Source organism: Mauremys reevesii, linkage group 2 (genome assembly GCF_016161935.1).
Source record: "Mauremys reevesii isolate NIE-2019 linkage group 2, ASM1616193v1, whole genome shotgun sequence".
Lineage (NCBI taxonomy): Eukaryota > Metazoa > Chordata > Testudines > Geoemydidae > Mauremys > Mauremys reevesii.
Window position 1 is genome coordinate 134,695,584 of NC_052624.1, and position 21,984 is coordinate 134,717,567.

A 21,984-nucleotide genomic window follows, 5' to 3' on the forward strand; every position below is an offset into this window, starting at 1 on the left:
AGAGCGCTCTGGCAGGCTGCAGGAGAGCCCAGCTCTCTGCTGGGCTATGTTGCAGGAAAGACAGTCACCTTGGACTGGGATAAGTTAGAGCAAGAAGATCTAGAGAAAGCCCTGAGCAATAAAGGAGACAACACCAGAGGTCCAGGAAGCAGCCAACCTGTGGCCAGTCAAGCAAAGCCAAAAGCCTGTCATCACTAACAAGTTGTTTGGAGTATAAGTTAGAGACTCTAACAGCATTGGACCTAAATTGTGAGAGACGGAAGTGTGGCCTGGGCACAGATCTGGGAGAACTGCTGAGCTCTGATTCCAGTCCGGCCACTGACTCAGTGAGTCATTTCACTTGTCAGTCTCAGTTTTCCCGTCTGTGAAATGAGGCAAAGAATACCTTATCGACTTCACAGACAATAGCCATTAGAAAAGGTTAGTGTGCTGGAAGCACTGCCTCTAGGGAAGGCCTGGCTCTATGTAAAACTATTTCCCATATTAAGTCACACGTGCTTCAGCCAAGAGGGTGGAGACTAGAAACTGGTGATGGCAAAAGACAACAACTGGCCCAAGATCTCTTAGTCAGAACAAATTGTAGCATCCACTGTTAATTAACTCCAAATTGGAATCCCCAGACATTATGAAAGGGGAGTCCAAAAGGAGCTGACTCCTCCAAAGTATGAGAAGGGTACCTAAGGTGCCAGTAAAACCTGAGTATAGTGCGGGTATACAGTTTTAGGCACTCCCTGCATCACAGCTGAAGCCAAGCCAGCATCAGCAACATCCAAAAACAGTTGTAGCAGATCCCTTTCCATGTAGGCAAAGATTTTATCTTAAAACCCTATAGGTTTTCTGTAACACTGTTGAGTTAGTGTGGACGTTGCACAATGTGGCTTTCTGTGCTCATCAGGGAGTGTGCATGTATTTCAAACCTCCTAGCAACCACTGTGTCCATGCATGGTTGTCACTAGCACAAGCTCAAGAATATCTACCATGACCATCCTCTTCACCACTTGCTTTGACATTGAAGTCTATGTCGAAGGCTATGCTACTCTCTTGGCTGGGGGTCCATTTTCCTCTTCAAAATGAGGAAAGAGAATTGTCCTCAAAATATGATGAAGGAAAAAATCATAGAAATGTAACACTTCTCCACAACTGCTTATTAGAACTGCTTCTAAACAGACCCTTGGTGAAGAAAGAATGGTCTTACAAAAGATACGTTGTACGCATTGGTAGGTTGGCCATTTCTGGGATGATGTGGGTTCAGAAAATAGTTCCCATTCTACAGAAGACAAGCTAAGAGACTCATCAAGCAAAGCTTTGTCTGGAACAGGCTCAGCTGCCAAAGCCCAATCCCAAGACAAGATTTGGAGGCATTTCTAGTTGAGTTACCTTGGGTTTGGGAGGGGGAAGGAGGCGGGGTGGGGGAGAAGTTACAGGCCTGTGATGTTACTATCAGTATTTGCTCCATGGAAAGGCATGATGTAACACAAACCAAAACCCTGAAACTCAAATCCTCTCTCTCATGTGATTATTTTTCCACTTTAAATTCAACAGTGAGCAGTAACAAACAGGGGTCATCCAGGCAACAGCTGCTGACTCCAAAGAGTGCTATCAGCATATCTTCAGTGATTCAGCATTCTGCTACATTCACAAACCACAAACTCATGCTAGCACAGACAAATATGCAGATAGATAGATGGCTGACTGCTAACATTTTTATTATTATTTTATCACTGTCCATGCACCTTAGTGCTACATTTTGAGAAACAGTCTTTATTTGTAGTTTTGCAGCTGCAGTTGTTAGTGTGCACAACAACCAGCAACCTTCAATAGTAGGATTCTGACAATGAAACAACTTGATTATTTTGGGCACAAATCACTTGAATCCACAAATCAGATAAAAAAATCCTGTGATATTGTAAAAAATGAAAGTTGTTGCATTTTTAAAAAGTGCCCACTGTTAAATAAGACAATGGGTAGCAGCAGAAAGCTTAAAGCAGAACTTGAATGGAAATGCAGATCAATAAGGGAAAAGTCAAACAATGAAATACACTGAGCCTTCATACCCCACAAAAATCTTTTCCAATATGCAGGGCTTAAGGAGTAAATGTTGAACCAGGGGAGCTCATCTTTATCTTTTTTTGTACATCGAAGATAGAGTAACTAAGTCTATCAATTAGGGTAACTGAGTTACCTTGCCATGGTGAGCTCACATCATCTCATAGACACAGCTACCAGAGATTCCAGAATTTGGTCCTCAGTCTTATTCAAACTAAACTATGGGTGCACGGATCAGCTGTTGTTTCACACTCCAGCTTGCGTGAATGAGCATCTAATTATTGTTCTCTGAAATGCAGAACCCTTGTCCTTTCCCTATCCCTGCAGACTTGTTTTAAACAAAAATTGGTGAGTGCTATAGCGGCGCCAATAAAACATCAAGAAATAAAACAAAACCTTTTTGTTGCACTATATAAGGCATGTAAGTTACCCACTTTGTGCTACTCTTCTCTTATTTGTTTTGAGTAAATCAAGAAGCAGAACCCCTCCGCCCCACTGCTTCTTCCACATGGGCTATTTTAGAAGATGAAACTGCCTTAAGCTTCATAGCCAAAGCGAGTAATGATACAAGTATGTTGATGAGATTCTGGTAATCTGAATTTGGTGTTTGCAGCTTCACACGTGTGCAGTAATTTTTTGCTTCAGATTGAAAGGAAAAAAAAGAGTTGACGAGTGACTCCTTACCGTTAACGATAGAGCCATGCAGACAAAAGTGAATTTCTTGATATGCGTTGCTGTGACTGTGCTGCTGGTGTTCACCAGTTTATTGCTGGGGTTATTCTAGGGTGAGAGAGAGAGAGAGATAACAAGCATTAACATGGCTCCAGACTGCTGTGGAGCTGACAGCACCAGGGTCATAAGGGGGATCTCACTGTCTGTGTGCATAGTTCTTACCTTTTTTTTTTTTTTTTTTTAAATTTAGCTTCCAAACAGGACACTTGCACAAGCCACAAAATATTTTTCCATGTGAACTGACAATCATTGTTCAACTGGTCTCTCACAGAGGTTACTAATTGCCTCAGTCTGCTAAGTGGTAATGCCTGTTTAAAAGTTTTAATGATTCTTTCTAAAGGATACCGGTTTGGGGTTGGCTATCTTTGCTTAACGCTTGTAAGGACGCTATCATAGCCAGGAAAAATGTTATCTTCCCTTTCTCCCGCATCAACACAGAGTGGTACAGCATATACATGACAATGCAACCACCCGTCTCAATACAGATCCAATTAGCCAGAGAGTGATGAATATAAACAAAGATCTTGGAACACCTGGCGCTGCTAATTAAGTCTGATGAACTGTACGTAATTAGAAAGCTAGATCTTCCATCCTGAACATGGATTCTGCACTCACATTGCAATGGCAGGTGTGCTTTAAAAAAAACCAAAACAAACAACAACCCCCATTCATTCCCCAAAGCACCTAAAACCAACATATGAAGCTAAAGGTTTTATACTACTGCCTGGGAACACATGCTTATGATAAATTACATAAATGAGCTACGCTAGGGGAGCACAGAAACCCAGAAGCAGGGCACTCCTAGAACAGTGGCTGCAGAGTCATCTATTGGCGTGACTACTTGGCAATTTAAGATACATGGGTAGGCACCAGAAGTGATAAGAACACTGATGTAGTACGATATTTACTTAGCTTTGATGTAGTTCAAGCAGAATATCATCAAACTGGCAGTCACCTGGTGTGGACAGCTTGCTAAACCTAATCTGAGAAATTGGAACTTGTGCAAACCCATCCAGGGGAGTGTCAGACATGAATGTGGGACAGATTAAAAGCACACTGTCTATTTCATGAGTTTTTGTACAAAATTCAGACTCAAAACTTTCACAAGTGGTAACTTAACTTATGAATCCCATTCTGCACTGGGATGCTCAAGTTGCACTTTGGTGCCCACATACAAACTGGCAATTTGTACAAAACCACTTCTAACCATCAGAAGGGAAGGCTCTGGAACAGCCTCCCAATAGAAGTTGTTTGCCCCCACAACTCCTGATTAGTTTTGAGAGAGAGCTGGGCGAATGAATGAGTGCAACTGTATGATGGGTTTGTTTTTGATGGTAGGGGGCAGAGTGCAGCAGTGCTGGCTCACTGCCAGTTTACATCTCATGTTCCTAAAAGCTCATGCTTCGGGATTTTAGCTGGCCACCTGGATCAGGAAGACATGGCCACAGCTGGAGATGGGGATTGGACAGGGTCCAGGACTCTGAGGTGGCACCAAGCATTCTCTCTCTCAAGTGGTTGGGTGGCTGGTTCTTGCTCACATGCTCAAAATCTAACTGATCACCACATGTGGGGCCAGGAAGGGATTTCCCCCCAGGTCAGTCTTAAGAAACAGTAGCTTCCAACAGATGCATGAATATGAACAGCCATTCTATGCATCCGAAGAAGTGAGCTGTAGCTCACGAAAGCTCATGCTTAAATAAATTTGTTAGTCTTTAAGGTGCCACAAGTACTCCTGTTTTTTTTGCGGATACAGACTAACACGGCTGCTACTCTGAAACCAGGGATAAAACAATTATTTTTCTTGACCCTCTGAAGACTGTGTGTGTATATGTGTGTATTACACAACTAAAAAAATAAACAAGAACAATAGCTGAAGCATTCACAGCCAGAGAACAGATTTTTTTTTTTTATAATGGTTCCTCTATACCCAGCCTGTGTCGTGCCACCTTGCTCTTCAAAGGTATAATCTCAACCCTAGATTTATTTCGCAATTAGTTCATACCTGTTTGATTTCTATCCTAACTCCTTCTCCACATGAACTTGTTCTTTTGGATACCACCTGCTGGCTGTGACAAATCATACTAGCTTCTACTTGAACTGTTGATTCTCAATATTATCAAATAAAGTAGTGTTATAGAATCATAAAAATGTAGGGCTGGAAGATATTTTGAGAGGTAATCTAATCCAGCACCCCATACTGAGACAGGACCAAGTGAATTTAAACCATCTCTGATAGGCGTTTGTCTAACTTCTTCTTAAAACCTCCAATGACCCAGTCAACCTGTGGAACTCTTTGCCAGAGGATGTTGTGAAGGGCAAGACTATAACAGGGTTCAAAAAAGAACTAGATAAATACATGGAGGATAGGTCCATCAATGGCTGTTAGCCAGGATGGGCAGGGATGGTGTCCCTAAACTCTGTTTGCCAGAAGCTGGGAATGGGAGACAGTGAATGGATCACTTGATGATTACCTGTTCCGTTCATTCCCTCTGGGGCATCTGGCATTGGCCACTGTTGGAAGACAGGATACTGGTCTAGATGGACCTTTGGTCTGACCCAGTATGGCCATTCTTATGTGATGGGGATTCCACAATCTCCCTTGGTAACCTATTCCAGACCTTGACTACCCTTATAGTTAGAAAGTTTTCCTTAATACGTAACCTAAATCTCCTTTGCTGCAGATTAAGCCCATTACTTCTTATCCTACTCTAGGTGGACATGGAGAACAATTGATCACTCTTCTCTCTATCGCATCCCTTAACATATTTTAAGACTGTTATCAGTCTTCTCTTCTCAAAACTAAACATGCCCAGTTTTTTTTTAAACCTTTCCTCATAGGTTGAGCTTTCTAAACTTTTTATTATTTTTGTTATTCTCCTCTGGATTCTCACCAATTTGTCCACAGCTTTCTTAAAGTTGTGGTGCTCGAAACTGGTCAGTACTCCAGCTGAGGCCTCACCAGTTCTGCGTACAATGAAAGAATTACCTCCCTTACCTTACATGCAACACTCATGTTAATAGATCCAAGAATTGTGTTTTTGGCTTTTTTGCAACTGTATTGCATTATTAACTCATGTTCAATTTTGATCCACTATAAACCCCAGATTCTTTCTTGCAGTTATTCCTCATTCTGTAGTTGTGCATTTGATTTTTTCCTTCCTAAATGTAATACTTTGCATTGTTTTTTCCTGAATTTCATCATGTTGATTTCAGAGCAATTCTGCAATTTGTCAAGGTGCTTTTGGACTCTAATCCTGTCCCCCAAAGTACTTTCAACTCCTCCCAGATTGGTGTCATCTGTAGATTTTATAAGCCTATTTTCCACTCCACCTATGACTGTTCAAGTAATTAATGAAATAGGGTTTTTTTAGAAAATGAAAGCTACTACATTGCCCCAATCCTGGTCCCACTGTAGTCAATAGCAAACCTCTTATCAAGTTTAGTAGCACCAGGATTTGGCCTTGTATGTGGAGTTTCCATATCTTCTCATTATTGTAACTTGCACATGCAGTACACTGAAACAATGAGTTTCACGATATCTGTACTGATTGTTAGCAAGTTCCACAACCCTTGTTCTAATCCACTCTGGTCCGCAGTTTATTTTTTTTATTGCTGATCCAGAGTACCACTAGGTGTCTAACAAAGATGCCGCCCAATTTTCATATTCTAGTCTATATTCAGCAGGATGTCCCTGAATAAGTCTATATATTGAACTTTAGTTGGCATGAGAGTCTTGTCCTCATATAAATAAAGTTAACAATTGTGCCTGACTGCTTATTTTAAAAATTGGACACCCCCACACAAAAAAGTGTTTATTCACCCGGGATTGGGACCAAAGGAATTCAGGAGTGTACAATCAGCTGGGGAATGGAGGGGTTGAGTATCTCATTTTGAACATCATAGAACACAGTGCCAAGTCAGAGCAAAATGTAATTCAGACTAAAACACTAAGGGGCTTTTTGTTCTGTTTTTTTCCCTCAAGTCAATTCCAGGAGCAGTCCTGGAGTCCTTATGTAATTTGCTGAACTCCCGTGAAAATTTTCATTCACCTTGATCGGTTAAAAGTCCATAGTATAGAAATAATATATGGAATGCCTGCTTGTTTTAGCCTATGAAGTAACCTTTGTTTAACATTTAATATGAGCAAATTAAGCTAATCCGGTCTGCAGAAACAATGTAGTGTCAAGAGAACAGGCTAAATTTGAAGATGAGACTTGAGTTCCTCAGCTGCTGGATATTTCATGAAGATGTTCTTCATCATGGAAATAGCTACATTAAACTGGAGCTACCACTGAAGTTTTTTAAAAACTTCACAAATATGGCAGTTATCTATATTCAAAGCAAACAAAAAGCACCCAGAACCTCAAACCCAGGAAACTGAGAGGTAAGGTTAAAACAAGAGAGAAGACAAATACTTGAAATTACAGAAAGGCACAATTAATGCTAATTCAGAGTTTAGGACTGTCTAAGATGTTAAAATAATACATTATAGATACAATAAATAAAAATAGAGGATCAAAAATACATCAATCAACTAATTCAACATGGCCTGAGCCATGCTTGTGTGTGTGCTCTCTCTCTAATACATACATACATATACACACACACACACACACACACGTGGAATAGGGGATGAACTCTGAGGTGGTAAAATTACTCAAGACAGTTAAGTTCAAAGATGATTGTGAAGAGTTACAAAGGGATTTCACAAAATCGGGTGACTGATGGAAAAAAAAAAGGCAGATGAAATTCAGTGTTGATAAGTGCAAAGTAATACACACTGGAAAAAATAATCCCAACTATAGATACAAAATAAAGGGGTCTAAATTACCACTCAAGAAAGAGATCTGGAGTCATCATGTGTAGTTCTCTGAAAACATCCACTCAATGTGCAGTGGCAGTCAAAAAAGCTAACAATGTTAGGAACTATTAAGAAAGGGAGAGATTATAAAACGGAAAATATCACAATGCCACTATATAAATCCATGGGGCCACCCACACCTTGAATACTGAAGGCAGTTCTGGTCACCTCATCTCAAAAATGATGCATTAGAATTGGAAAAGAGGCAAAGAAGGGCAACAAAAATGATTAGGGGGATGGAACGGTTTCCATATGAGGAGAGAATAAAAAGACTGGGGCTGTTCATCTTAGGAAAGAGATGACTAAGTGGGGGACATGAGAGGTCTAAAAATCATGAATGGAATGAAGTGTTATTTACCTATTCACATAACACAAGAACCAGGGGACACCCAATGAAATTAATAGGCAACAAGTTTACATCAAACAACGCACAGTCAACCTGTGGAACTTATTGCCACACAATGTTGTAAAGGCCAAACATATTACTGGGTTGAAAAAGTTAAGATGGTCAGGGATGCAATCTCATAATTTGGGTGTCCCTAAACCTGCAAATGCTAGAAGCATCTGGCACTGGCTGCTGTTGGAAGGTCTGATACTGGGCTAGATAGACCATTGGTGTGACTCAGTGTGGTCATTCTTACACACACACACACACACACACACTTAAGGAGGAATGGAAAATATGGAGATTAGGGTATGAGTCTTCTTCCCTTACGCATCTTTTACACTGTTGAAACTCTTCTGCTTACTATTCTTAATTTATAAGCAGTGTAAATCAAAGGAAAATTGGGTCTAGAACTACCATGAATGTGAAACATAACTACAAAGTGTTTACCACCATCATACAATACAAATACTCACCTTGTCAAAAGCAGGATACACGGCTCTAATTTCTGTCAACCAGCCGTACGGCATGTGTCCCACAGGGTATGTAGCTGTCAGAATTGCCACAGCCTACAACAGGAGAAAAGAGAACATACTTACACTTCAAATCTTCAGACAGCATAAATAAACTAACCTTTTATCCAATTTTCAGTTACTATTGACCCCAGTGCAACAAGAGACAAGCAACCAAGTGGGCAATCATTACATCAGGAAAACAATCATCGAAACAGTTTTTCTACGATGCATTTCAGACTCAGGGAAAATTCAATTTGGGTGAAGATATATGACTTAATTGTGTGGTTTTACCATCACAATAGTACACTCTGATTATATTGTAGATTTTTAATCTGTTTATTTACTCATCAATGAGTTCAGTTTTTCCCTTTATTCTTTCTACCATGTTGATTAATTATTCGATCTAGTGAGGCTTACATACACTGCACTAGAATCCATTGCTTTTTCTATTAATTGTAGTCCATGATCTTCATTTTTTCATACAATTTTGTTTTAATAAGTTCATAAGTAAAACAGCAGAAACATAAAAGTATTTAATTAAAAAGAATGGCAGCAATGTAATTTGAAAGCCTGCAGACTGACTCACTTTGGATGTCAGATTGACTGTTTTGGGCTAGAGGGACCCTAGAGACAAAGAAAACTCTGCCTACTTCTGTACTAATCAATTGAGATCAGACAAAAATAATCCTAGATCATTGTTTTTAACACTAGAACCAGCTCAATACCTGAAATCTAAGAAAACTAAATCCTCTTGTACTTTTGTAAGTACTATTTACATAATGAGATACAAAAACACCTAACATCTCAACAGGTTTTAAGATTGCTTTGTGCTGTTGCTGTTTATGTTTTTGTCTTTCCTGAGGAAAAAGTCAAATTATATATCAAGGAAACATTTTCAAATCATTGAAACTGCCTTCCCCCTCCCCCACCTCCCATGGAGGCTGGTGAGATTTTCCCAACACTGATCTGGCCACTGTTGGCTCAGATAAGATGGGGCAGTAAAAATGTCCATCATTTCAGTCCTACCCTTCTCAACTGATGTATCTTGGTTCACATGGGAAGATAGTTTAGGGAGATTCTCTTTAGGCTCCTTCTAATGCTGCTTGAAACTAGCAAACTGTCTCTGTAACTTTCCTCTTCCTCGGAGCCAAAGTAAGTGTCAGTTCTGTGAATCGCCTGAGAACTTGATAATTTTACTATTCCCACTCCAAGAGTTTGACTGTATGGGGTCTGCAGGATCAGGCCTTCCTCGTCTTGTTATGATTCAACTACATTTAGACTCAGCTGGGTATGGATCATTAGTGCAAGAGAAACACTTCTTTGGTCTGTACTACTGCTATCTCAGGGTTTGTCTTCACATCAATTACACACCTGCAGCTGGCTCAGGCCAGCTGACTCGAGCTCATGGGGTTCAGGCTGCGGGGCTGTTTCACTGCTGTGTAGACTTCTGGGCTCAGGCTGGAGGACTCTGTGAGGTGGGAGGTTCCCAGAGCTCAGGCTTCAGTCCAAGCTCAGAAGTCTACACTGCAGTCAAACAGGCCCGCAGTCCGAGTCCCGCAAGCCTGAGTCAGCAGACATGGGCCAGCCGCATATCCCAGGGTTTTGGTCTCCTAATAGAGGAATCAGAAAGGGCTTATGGGACTAATCCTGCATGACTTGAATTAACGAAACACCCACTGGGTGCACAAGCAACATAGAATCTGTTTCTTGTCCTTATTACAGAAACTACTGTCAAAAACGTTGAAAGCATACCCTTCATTTGAGATCTAAAGCTATTTTAACTAATTTTTTAAAAGTTGATTAAGCACCACTTCTGCTGCTAACCGCCCCATACCAGTTTTGTGATTAGATAATCACATTTTGCTGTTAGCAATGGTCCCTGTTGTGAGAAAGACCTACACAAATGGGAGAAAGTGGCTAGCCAGTCAGCTTTACCCCTTCCTCTGTATAAAGTGCTGTCCAATACACAAAGTAAACTGGAAAGATGGGGAAAATATTTTTTATAACCCTTTAGTTGTTACAATACTGTTTAGTGTTACTTGTACCAACGGTAGGGAAGATATATCAGTGGTATTTAAGTTGGTGTTCTTTTAGTTGCAAAGAATCTAGCTTTCCCCCCCCCCTTTTCTTCACTCTACCATCTGTTTTCAGTAGAATCTCTCATATACCTGAAAGCTGATTTGATTGAATAGTTATAGAAATGATTCACTCTTTACTTATTTTGATACCAGGGCCCAGCAATAGCTCGGGCCACTGTTTAGCACCTCTTTATGGGTACTAGAGTCTCTCCGGATTAATTTAGAGATTGCTTTAGTATTTAAATATCCTCCAGGATTTTTAACTTGAGTGATGGTGTCTCAATGCACAGACTATGACTCTCCTACTTGGATAAACGTATATGAGATTTTAACATGAATGGAAACCCCCAAGTTGACAACCCTGGTTAAAAAAAAAACAACCCCCCCCCCAGAAATCAACTGAGGCATGTGGGCTAGTTACCCTCATAAATGTGTTCATGCTGTATCTCCTTCCAGGCACCCCATCTCTTCTAGCCAAACTCTGAAGTGTTAGCAGGAAAATTTGAAAACCCTTGCCTATACTCAAGTCTAGTGTATGGCAGTTGTCTATGCTGCCAGCACTTCCCATTTCAGAAACCAGAGATGAAAAGCACAACTGCTGAGAGCGAGGAAAGCCCAGTCAGCTACCAGCTACAACTGTGACATACTTTTGCCATTAATAGTAATGAAAGGCAAAAGCTCTATTCAACAAATGTTTAAGGGGCATATCTAAAACCATCAACAGTCGGGAAAAGCAAAGGAGAGGTTAGTTAACCTGTTGTGTTCCCTTGTACTGAAATAGTGCCCAAGCACTCCATTGGACTAAGCACAGCACAAACACATAAGCAGTCAAAGTCCCTGGCTTGAATAGCTTACTGTCCTAAAATAGTTAGGCCCATCCCTGAAAGCACTTATGCACATGCTGTCAATGGAATTTCTCAAGTGTATGAAAAATATGATATAGGATCATATATAGGGGCTGGAAGAGACCTCAAGAGGTCATCTAGTCCAGACCCCTGCACTGAGGCATGACCAAGTGAAACTAGACCATCCCTGACAGGCGTTTGTCTAACCTCTGCTTAAAAACATTCAATGATGGGAATTTCACAACCTTCCTCAGTAACCTATTCCAGTGCTTAACTACCCTTTATAGTTGGAAAGGTTTTTCTAATATCTAACCTAAATCTCCCAGTTTAAACGGATTACTTCTTGCCCTACCTTCAGTGGACACGGAAATCAAATGATCATCCTTCTCTTTGTAACAGTCCTTAACATATCTGTAGGCTATCAGGTCCCTCTCTAAATATGCCCAGTCTTTTTAACCTTTCTTTATAAATCGGGTTTTCTAAACCTTTTATCATTTTTGTTGCTCTCCTCTGGACTTTCTCAAATTTGTCCACATTTATCTTAAATGTGGCATCCAAAAATGGATGCAGTGCTCCAAGTGAGACCTCACAAGTGTTCCATAGAGCAGGACAATTATCTCCCATGTCTTACATATGATACTCCTGTTAATACACCCTAAGATGATATTAGCCTTTTTCACAACTATATCACATTGTTGACTCATATTCAGATTGTGATCCAGATCCTTGTCTGCAGTAGTACCACCTAGCCAGTTAGTCCCCATTTTGTAGCTGTACATTTGAATTTTTCCCTTCCTAAGTGTAGTACTTTGTATTTGTCTTTGCTGAATTTAATTTTGTTGATTTCAGAGCAATGTCATGATCACTTTCACCCACTTTGCATTCTACCTTCAGATTTGCAATCAATTTCACTCTGTTGGCCAGAATTAAGCCTAAAATGCCTGTCACTGCTGCTTACTCCCTACGGTTTCTGAAACAAAAAGTTGTCCCAAATACATCCAAAGAAGTTACTAGATATTTTGTGTTTTGCTCTATTACTTTTCCAACAGATGCCTGAGTAGTTAAAGTCCCTCTTGTGTTCTGGATATTTCTGTTATTTGTTTTAGAAATGCCTCATCCACCACTCCTTCCTGATTTTCATCTATAGTAGACCCCTACCATGACATCATCCATGTTTCTTTTCCCCTTTCATCTTCACCTAGAAACTTTCAACTGGTCTTCCTCTCGCCTCCTTCTGGATCTCAGAAAAAGTGTATATATTCTTGATGTATAAAGTAATACCTCACTCCTTCCCCGCCCCCGTCCTGTCCTTCCTGAACAAGCTATATTCCTCTATACCAATATTCCAGTCATGTGATTTATCCCACCAATATATATGTCCAACAGGGCCATGTTACTATGTCTGTGAAAACCTTAACATTAGGACTTTCTGTACATCCTTCACATTCAGAAAGGTAGGAGTCTGCATTTAGTTTCCTAGTTTTGTTTCCCCTTATTGAAAAAAAAGGAAGGACAAAAATCACAAAAAACCCAAATCCTCCTCCCATTGAAATCAATGGCAAAAATCCAAAAGATTTAAATGGGGGAAGGACCACATGAAGATGCAGAGTTTCTGTAAGCATAGGATTTTGTGTTGTAGTTACAAGAAACCTGTGCCTCTGTGGACTGCCTGAACGTCACCTCTGATGAGTACTTCAGAAAGTGAGCACTTATCAGAGATAAAAGAACTGGTACCTTCAAAATGTTAAGCAGGACACATCTTTGGGACAATGGAGCCAAGAACTGGCCTTTGGAACCCTACTTCAACAAGTTTAGAAAGTGCCCAAGAGGTAGAGAGATATGTATGTGTATGTGAAACAACCCAAGCAACTCACATCCCAGCCAGGGGCCTGATTCTTCCATGCCTTACCTCCTATACAGTCACTTACAACTGTGCAAAAAGTTAACAAATCATAACGGTAATGTGTCACATCGCTTTGCATAGCTGTAAATAAATATGCAAGAGGCAACACAGTGCAGATGAGACCCCAGACAACCATCTCTAATTCACCAGGCTCTGGAGCTTCCATTGCCTGTCACTGTGCAAATCTTGAAACCCCAGGATACTTGAATGGAATCTGTGGTCCCATGATGCATTTAATAAGACATTGCTTAGAGTGGGATGTAAGTGGGACTGGAGGGCTGACCAAGGGACAAGAGGCTTCATGTTAAGAGGCAGAAATTAGGCCAACATCTTCCGCTTGCTTTTAGCATCCTGGGAAAAATGAACACTTAGCATTTGCATTTGAGACCACTTTCCCCTGTTCCTATGGATGACAGGAAACACATCAGGAGGTGCTGCATATGGATGGAAACGAACACTCTGCTTCCTTAAGAAATGTAAGCAAGGATGACTTCTTTTGTGTGTGGAATGTAGTACAACCATAAAACATTTCAGCTTCCCGGGAATTCACATACCTCTGTGGCTGCAGAGCTGCCGCCCAGGTCCCGGGAGACAAAAAGGTTGACAATGGGTCTACTGATTCGCTGAGTTGCCAAAATTAATGCCAAAGGCCACCAAAAACTCAGCATCTTCCTTACTGTAGCATCTCCCTGCAGTGTAAGAGAAACAAAGTCCTTTTTGAAACAAACAGGCAGGACAGAACCAAAAGCACAACCAAAGGATTTTTTCTCGTTTTTCTCACCCATCAGTTGACTTGCTACATTCAAAAGCACGCCAGAGCTTGAGAGAGAAATGCTACATGAAAATACAATCTCCCACATTAGCGATACAGAATTAAAGGTAGCTGTGCATTCTTAACAGCCCTACTAGATCTGAATAATTGATGTACATAGTATTTGCATAATTTGTCCTGGCAACTGGTTATAAAGGCATTGATCTGCAGTGAGGGATTTGTAAATTACTGCAAGACATTCAAGGAAAAAAAAGAGGTGTTCTGACACACAGCTTCCTCACACAGGGAGAAATTTCTCAGAATGTCAGTTTCCAATGTCATCCTTGTAGCATATAAATACATTTGCTGTGCTAATGATCCTATGTACTAACATAACATTAGCAGGAATGTGCTTAGCATAGCCATAGAGGTACTGACATAAGGATACACTGTACCGCTCTCACACAGCAGACTGTCGGGTAGCTGCCATGTACACTGTCATTGAATTGGTATGTACAAGGGTATGTTTGAAACTAAGCATTATGTGCTTTTTTCCCCTGAGGAACAGAAAGCTTACAATCCTCATAAACACTAGCTAACTTGATTGCACAGTAAGTCCTACTAGGCATTAAGACATACCCCCATCTCAGGCCCACTGCTGTCAGGAATAATGTCGTGTATATTCTTGTAGTAGCCCAGGCATAAGGTGGTACATCGGACCACTGCCCCCATGTACAAGGATAAGATTGGGATGAGGAGAGGCTCTTTGCATTCCAAGTGACTGTGAAGCAGAATGGCTACAAAAACAACCTAAAAGAGAAAAGAGGAAAAACAAATCGACAGGTTAGGGGTTTTCTCTTTAAAACAAAGGGCCCAGTATTTCCTGCTGTACCCAAAACCAATCCATCTCTGACACTGCCACACAGATGCAAACTACACTGTGGTAGTGCCTTGAGGCCCTAGTCAGGGACTAGCTCTCCACTGTACTAGGCGCTGTGCAGATGAGTAGAACAAAGACAGTCCTTGTCCCAGAGAATTCACATTCAGGATTTGACACCAGGCTATAGTTGGACAAAGTACTGGTAACAGGGTCAGGTGCAGGACAGGTATCCATAAGGATGAGTATGTTTGCATGCATTTAGTCTTGGTGTTGGGAGTGAGGTGGCCAGGTGGCCAGTAGCCTAAACAATTCCACATGGTGTTGACCCATTTTGATAGTGAATATGCTTTCAATATCAATTTCTAAGTGTCTCTTTTTTTAAAGTCATATTAAAAAGCACAACACGGACGTGAATTTAAATGACTTTCCACAATGGATGTCTAGTAAAGTGCAGAATGAAGGGGACATATGTTTAACACATCACTCAGGTAATGGAAGTTGAAACAATGCAGGACCCCCCTTCCTAATAATGCACTGCAGCACCAACGTGGTTAAGCTAAGTTCTGACTGCAGTTTTGAACATGAAACTTTCAAGGCCTGTAACAAGAATATTGCTTGCTGAGCTATCCTCACACTCGGGAGACAGCATATATTATTGCAGTATGGCTGGAATTTCACCACGTTAAATCAACAAGTGCATAATTGAGGGATGAAGGGAAAACTGAGGAATCAAATATATATTTTATTGTCATACAGTCTAGAGGCCCCACTCAGGATTTCAGCCCTATTATGCTAGGTGCTGTACAAAATATGGTAAAAGACAGTCCCTCCCCCAAAAGAGCTTAAAATCTTTAGTAACATTCGTATAAAGGTACCATATCCTGGAACATGTGGCAGCCATTGTGTTTCACTGAACTCCTGTCCCTTCAGGAAGGACATAGCTGCAGTGAGACATTGCATTAAGCCAAGCCATCCTGGTTCCCCATTCCTGGAGTTATCTGACTTGTGTGGAAGCGAGAGCAGCCTCAGCTACAACTGCCACCGAGGGGACTCTACGCAGTGTGGACTGCTGAAGTATAGCACGCTCCAGGTAAAACCCCGCTTCTGCCAGCATGCTGGGAGGAAGGCGTAAAGCAGGTTGTAAGCCAGTGAGGAGTTTTGACATGCTGGGGGAAACCTCAAATGCTTGTTTAGAGTAGCTATAGGGCTCCAGAGCGCGAGCCAGGATCTGGCCCATAGCGCAGCAGGCACAACTTTTGCTGAGATGAGTCATTACCTGAGCTATGACATCTGAGATGGAGGCACATCCCACAAGGAAACTGTGCTTGTGTTTCAACAGAATGCCAGCATGGGTCCAAGCCTGTAAAGGACAGAACTTTGTTTAGAAAGTGACTAACATGGATACATCTATTAGGTTCAGGTTCCAGGCCCTGACTACTTTCTTACTGCTGAACTTTACACAAACCAGTTATGAAGCTCTTTCCTACATCTGAGTCAGCCTCCCATGTGAATCTGAACAAATCTAGGCCAATAACACAGAGAAGACACTGCAGCTTTTAACTCTTTGCCAGGGCTGGGAGAGAGGCTCGGTTTAAATGACTGTACAGTAGCTGCTGAGAAGGGAATACAGTAATGAGAAGCAGCCTTTATTCCTGGTGGCGGGGGGGGGGGGGGGGGAAGAGGAGTGTTATTAGAGTTCTAACAAATCCAAGTAATAGGTTTTCTTTTTATTCACCAGCTTTCATTGTATATAAAATTTAGCTCTGGTCTCACTGGCCAATGGGTATATTGAATATTGCTACAAAATCCTGCCTTTAAAAAGTAACTCACTGATGCCACTTCTTTTCATACTTAGTTATTTGGAGAAAGTGACTGGGGTGTAGGTATACATCAGTAGCATAGTCTGCAAAATCTTTAACAGAGCAGAGGAATCACTTGCATGGGCAAGCTCTCCTTCAATGAGTCTCCAAATACCTATCAAATACTTGGGTTCTATAAGCTGGGAACATCACAGAGAGAAGTGACAACTAACATTCCGTTCTGAGCCAGACACTCACCATGGCATCCATAAAAGGGAAGGCAGCAAGATAAAGGAAGGCCCGTCTAGTTTTACTTCCCACCGATTCATCCACATGGTGCAGCTTGTTAATAATGTAATACCCCAAATCGCTATATGCTGCAGAAATAAAAGAATGGCAAAAAAAAAAAATAATAATTTGGTTAAACTGACAGATTCTAGCTGGGATGTTCAAAAGCACCTGTGTAAGTTAGGCATCTAACCTCTAGGCACTTCTGAAAATCCCACCTTCTCTTCCTAATCAAGGGTTTTTGTAGTGTCTTACGAATACAGCCTTTCAATGTATTTTGCAGGTACATATTAAGAGAATAAGCTTATAAGTATTCTTAAAAGTTTATAAAACACATAGCACCATATAACACTGATAATATTACCTGTCAAACAAGTACAAAACAGTGAAATTGCATGATGAATTATAAAGGCATGCAACAAACTGCATTTATGGCCATGTGATGGCCTCCCCTTCACCTTGTCCACCTATCATTTCTACTGCCACTTGTTCTAACATTGCAAAACTTCCGGGGCAGCCTCAGGTGGCTGTCACTTTCTTTCCACGGTTCAAGGGCTAATATACCACAAGGCTAGAAATGGATTATCTGTGCTAATGGAAACTGTACAATTCCAACTTTTCAGTGGGCAGTGCACCTGTTTCTAGTCCTGGTTCATCCTTAGGTAAGAGCTATTTTTAAGACGTTAGTTAAAGTGGCTTTGAACTTCACAATTTTAGAGGTTTCTAAAATGTGACACAACTTCCTTTTCATTTAAGGCCAATATAGCTGGACTCTCAGTACTAGATCCTAACATTACAGGTGGGGAAAGAAAAATAAATCCCAATAACTATTAAAAACCACTATAAAGATGTATAACCTCACATTTTAAAAAAACTGGTAAAAGAGTGTTAAGGTTGACAAGTCATGCTACTATTGCAATTTTTTTTTGCACATACTTCACTCTATTACAGAAGATATACATAGATACTTAACAGCATGTCACATACTTTATACATTTGCTTCTATTATCCAATCCATGTGTTAATACTGGTGGTCCCATCTAGCTCTGTTCTAGCCTAAAACCAGCTATCCTAGTGGAACTGGCAGGTTACTCAAGAAGGTCGGGGATTTGCTTACACTGCCACAAAACCTCAGTTTTGTTGAAGGGCTTACGGCACCAGTGTTATATTTAATATAGAACAATGTTTGAGGACAGTCAGAGGAACTGAGCCTAGCACTGTTTTGCAATTACTGAGTGATAACACAGTCAGAAGGTTAGGGGATTCAAAGAAAGGTTTATCGCTCATTAGAACACTCTTCTAAAATGACGGGCAAGTAATGACAACTAGATCTAATGATAGAAACAGGAATGGGGGTAACATATTTCCACCGGAAGGCTGGGAAAACACAAAGCAAGATTAACAAATAAACCCTCCATTTTATACTTGTTTTCTAGTCCTTACAAAATTTCTGCTATCTATATTATTATGGCTAGGCTTGCAGTCTGTCATATCACCCTAGTAATCACCAAGCTCTACTTAGAGTCACTCCCAAACAATCGCCTTTTGAATAGTACCAGGGAACCACTCTGTAAAACAGAACTCTAACCTTATTTCCTGAGTCCTGGCAGGTCGCCCTCAGTTCTTTTTCCTTAAAATATTAATTTTGTGATAATTTTCGCATATCAACTGATACCAGCTGTGGCTATTTTTTAAAAGCAAATATCTCTGTGTCCACTTAAGTTTTCACTCAATACTTTGTAAACAGCGTGTGCTACCTACAGATTTTTACAATTCCTTTGAATGCTGTTGCTTTCATTGCACAGCAGCACCTCATGTCTGTTCCCTAAAATAAAAACTGACTTGAATGAGCTTGTGCAACTTTGGAAAAGACGTGAAGAACATATTTCATTGCGCTCAGATTCTGTGAGGTCTGTGTTAGGTTCCGTCCACACCTGTGCCTCAATTCTATAGACTAAAACCATGTGGTAAGACAGCTAAAACTCTTGCAGGAGCTACAGGGTGTTAAGTTCCTTACAGGGACAAATATCCTCTCGACCCAGTCCCTTCCTACCCTTTGCACCCTTTGTGTCCTGTGGACCCACTTCTTCCAGAGGGGCTTCCATGAGCAACTAAGGATGGAGAGGGCATTGAGCAAAGAGGCTCTCCACTTTCTCAGCCCTCTCTTTTTTCCCCCCTCCATAAAAGCAGGCAGTAGAGCAACCATCTTGGCTCTGAAAGATAGAGATTTTAAAAAAAAGTGCACGGTCACAAAAACCTCGATTAGTGGCCAAGGACTGGATGAGCATGGAGACGGAACCAGCCTGACTCCAGGAAATGTTCCCACCAACATAGGGTTGGAGCACATTGGCAGGGCACTATGAAGAGCCTTGTACAGCTTCTGCCCCAAAAGGACCTATTCTCTAGACAGAGCACTTCACTCTCCAGGGCTTTCAATCTGGCATGTTTTACAAGCACTGAAATCCCTTAATGTTAGACAAAAACCTACTGAATTTTTGACATTGTTGAAGTCATAACAGCTGAGCTTAATGTTAGCTTTAAAACAGTTAACCTAATTTCCACATGTAAGTGAAAGGTGACAAACACTTTTGTTGACGGTACTAAAAAGCTGTTTTCATCCTTAGAGGATATCAGCAGACTGCTCTCGGCTAAGATTTACTGATCAATATTCAGGCATGTCTCTCTCAAATGTGAATACAGCAATCTCTGATTAATTAGAATGTAACCTTGACAAGCCAGCGGAAATTATTATGAAGCACAATATAAAATTAATAATACAGCAGCCTGTTTTGTTCTCCCGTGATAACTCATACAATTTCTACAGATTCACTTTCATATGTCTACAGTTTGGTCTTGCTGCTTGCATTTAAGTAAAAACCTCTAGCTTGGCTCTTTGTTATATGAGTCTGTTCAGAGTCATAAGGATAGGCATTTTCCGCTATTGGATTTATCGGACTAGTGGAATATCGTGCATATAAATGGAATAATCCCTATGGCTGCTTCTATAAAACACCAAGAGCCACACACAGTCGACATCCCTGAAACAAATGCACAACTGAATACACTCTGGGAGCTTGGCTGACCCATGCATAAACTGTATTAATGACAGGAGAGTCTTAAATAAACGGCACCACTGTTAAGTCGTTCTGGGGTCATCCACTATCCTGCACGTTGTTCTTGTGTCACGAGGGAAACAAAAAGAACCCTCCCAGGAGGTGCTATCATTGATGTTCAGACATAAAGCCACACACAAATATTAGCTCTATTGGAAAAATATCACAAGTGGCTTTGGATTAATTGATGAATTCTCTGGATATAGTCCATCTTCCTACTTTGATGCCAATTTTAAAAATAAACTGTTCTTGTAGACTTGTGAAATGAAAAACTGTGTTTCTTGTCATCAGGTAGATGTGCCACAAAGTTGGAACACTGTATTATTTGAGCTCTTCAAAATCTGGAAATGCCTGAGAATTTCTCAGACAGCTTAATGCCTCATAACACTCCAGATATAGCTGTTCCAAATGATATAGCTGTTCCAATTTTAAAGTAAGATTCATTTTAACTGGCCAAAAAATACACCAAATTTGAGTCTGGGCTCACTCCATTCCTTCTCTGCTCTGTGACTATGTTGTTGAGGAGAAAATGACTAAGTTAATTAGCAGAAATGTAAATTTTTAATGTTAGCTACTGCTACAGCATCATCATCTCAGGATGTCAATGCATTATACCCTTTTTAATGAGTTCTGTCTTATCACCTCCTGCAAAGTAGGCATGGATGATGATTACTTTAATGATAGGCTAGGTGATTAGAACAAGAATCCCACCAGAAGTCTATGAAAACTATGATTAGAAGAACCTGGATAACCTGACTCATGGTCAGGTCAGAGTTCCAGACTATGCTACAGGCGGCAGAACATTTGGTATCTGCTAGTCAGGTGGGCATGTTTAGAACTTGACTGACCACAAAAAAGGTGCAGTTAACCTTCATTCACACGCTATATTTTTTGGCACTAACAACTGTTGACCATGTTAGCTGGAAACCAGGCCCTTGATCCTTCATGCACCAGTCACTATGAATGCGATTAGTCCCATGAAGTCCAGGGGGATTATTAATGACTGTAAAGCCACTCTCCTGTGCAGGTGCTTGCAGGATAGGGGCCGGTGTCTGTAACCACGAAAACAAATGGCATTGCTACGAGCTTCTTGGGGATTCAGCCATCTGTTAGCCTGGCTGCTGAAGTTCTAACTGCTTTGTGCTGAAGCTGATAAGTGACACTTCATCTACTGCCTCACCAGGAGCAAAATGGTGGCAGTGTGAATTTGTAAGAGGAAGGGGATGTAGAGGTGTCTACTTAGTCACAGGGGGTATGATTTTAGCTACATCTCCAAAGCTACTGCTGGTTTCTGTCATTCCTAGAACGTCAGCAATGGCGAATGTAACATATATTCAATTGAAAAGAAATGGCCAGAGTGTTATTCCAGCATCTTGAAATTCCTGCTGAGAAAGAGTGAATTAAATGGCAACAAGTGCCAAAACAGGAAATCTGATCAGCAGAGCCCTGCATGGATACAAAATTTATATCGGTATCCGATCCGCAAACATGGTTCATGGATATCTGCATCCTCAGATATAAAGCGGATATCTGCTGATTTGCAGAGCTCTACTGATACGGGATGAATTGTGCTATTGTGTCTACTGCAAAGGGGAAGATGCAGAATGACCTATCATGGAGCTAGTATTAAACAGGTCCCAGTTAGTACAGAACAGCTGCCAACTATCTGATAAAATGGAGAATTGTAATATAAATTAATCCCCTTCTCTGACAAGTTTAATATTGGTAAGATGTAGCAAATTTTTGTATGCATGCAATAAATGAGATCTGTTATATCATATTCTTTCC

At 40.8% G+C, this 21,984-nt stretch overlaps 1 protein-coding gene across 3 annotated transcripts in view; it reads right to left on the reverse strand.

The window, feature by feature from the left end:
* The window catches only part of ANKH (ANKH inorganic pyrophosphate transport regulator), a 151,864-nt gene that overhangs the window by 38,524 nt on the left and 91,356 nt on the right, over positions 1–21,984 (reverse strand). For all 3 annotated transcript variants that reach the window (XM_039524071.1, XM_039524073.1, XM_039524072.1), the window contains exons 4-9: positions 17,054–17,172; positions 16,273–16,356; positions 14,756–14,926; positions 13,920–14,054; positions 8,501–8,593; positions 2,731–2,826 (exon numbers count right to left, since the gene is read on the reverse strand). In XM_039524071.1, coding sequence (XP_039380005.1) covers positions 2,731–2,826; positions 8,501–8,593; positions 13,920–14,054; positions 14,756–14,926; positions 16,273–16,356; positions 17,054–17,172 — 698 coding nt within the window. The remainder of the gene's footprint in view (positions 1–2,730; positions 2,827–8,500; positions 8,594–13,919; positions 14,055–14,755; positions 14,927–16,272; positions 16,357–17,053; positions 17,173–21,984) is intronic.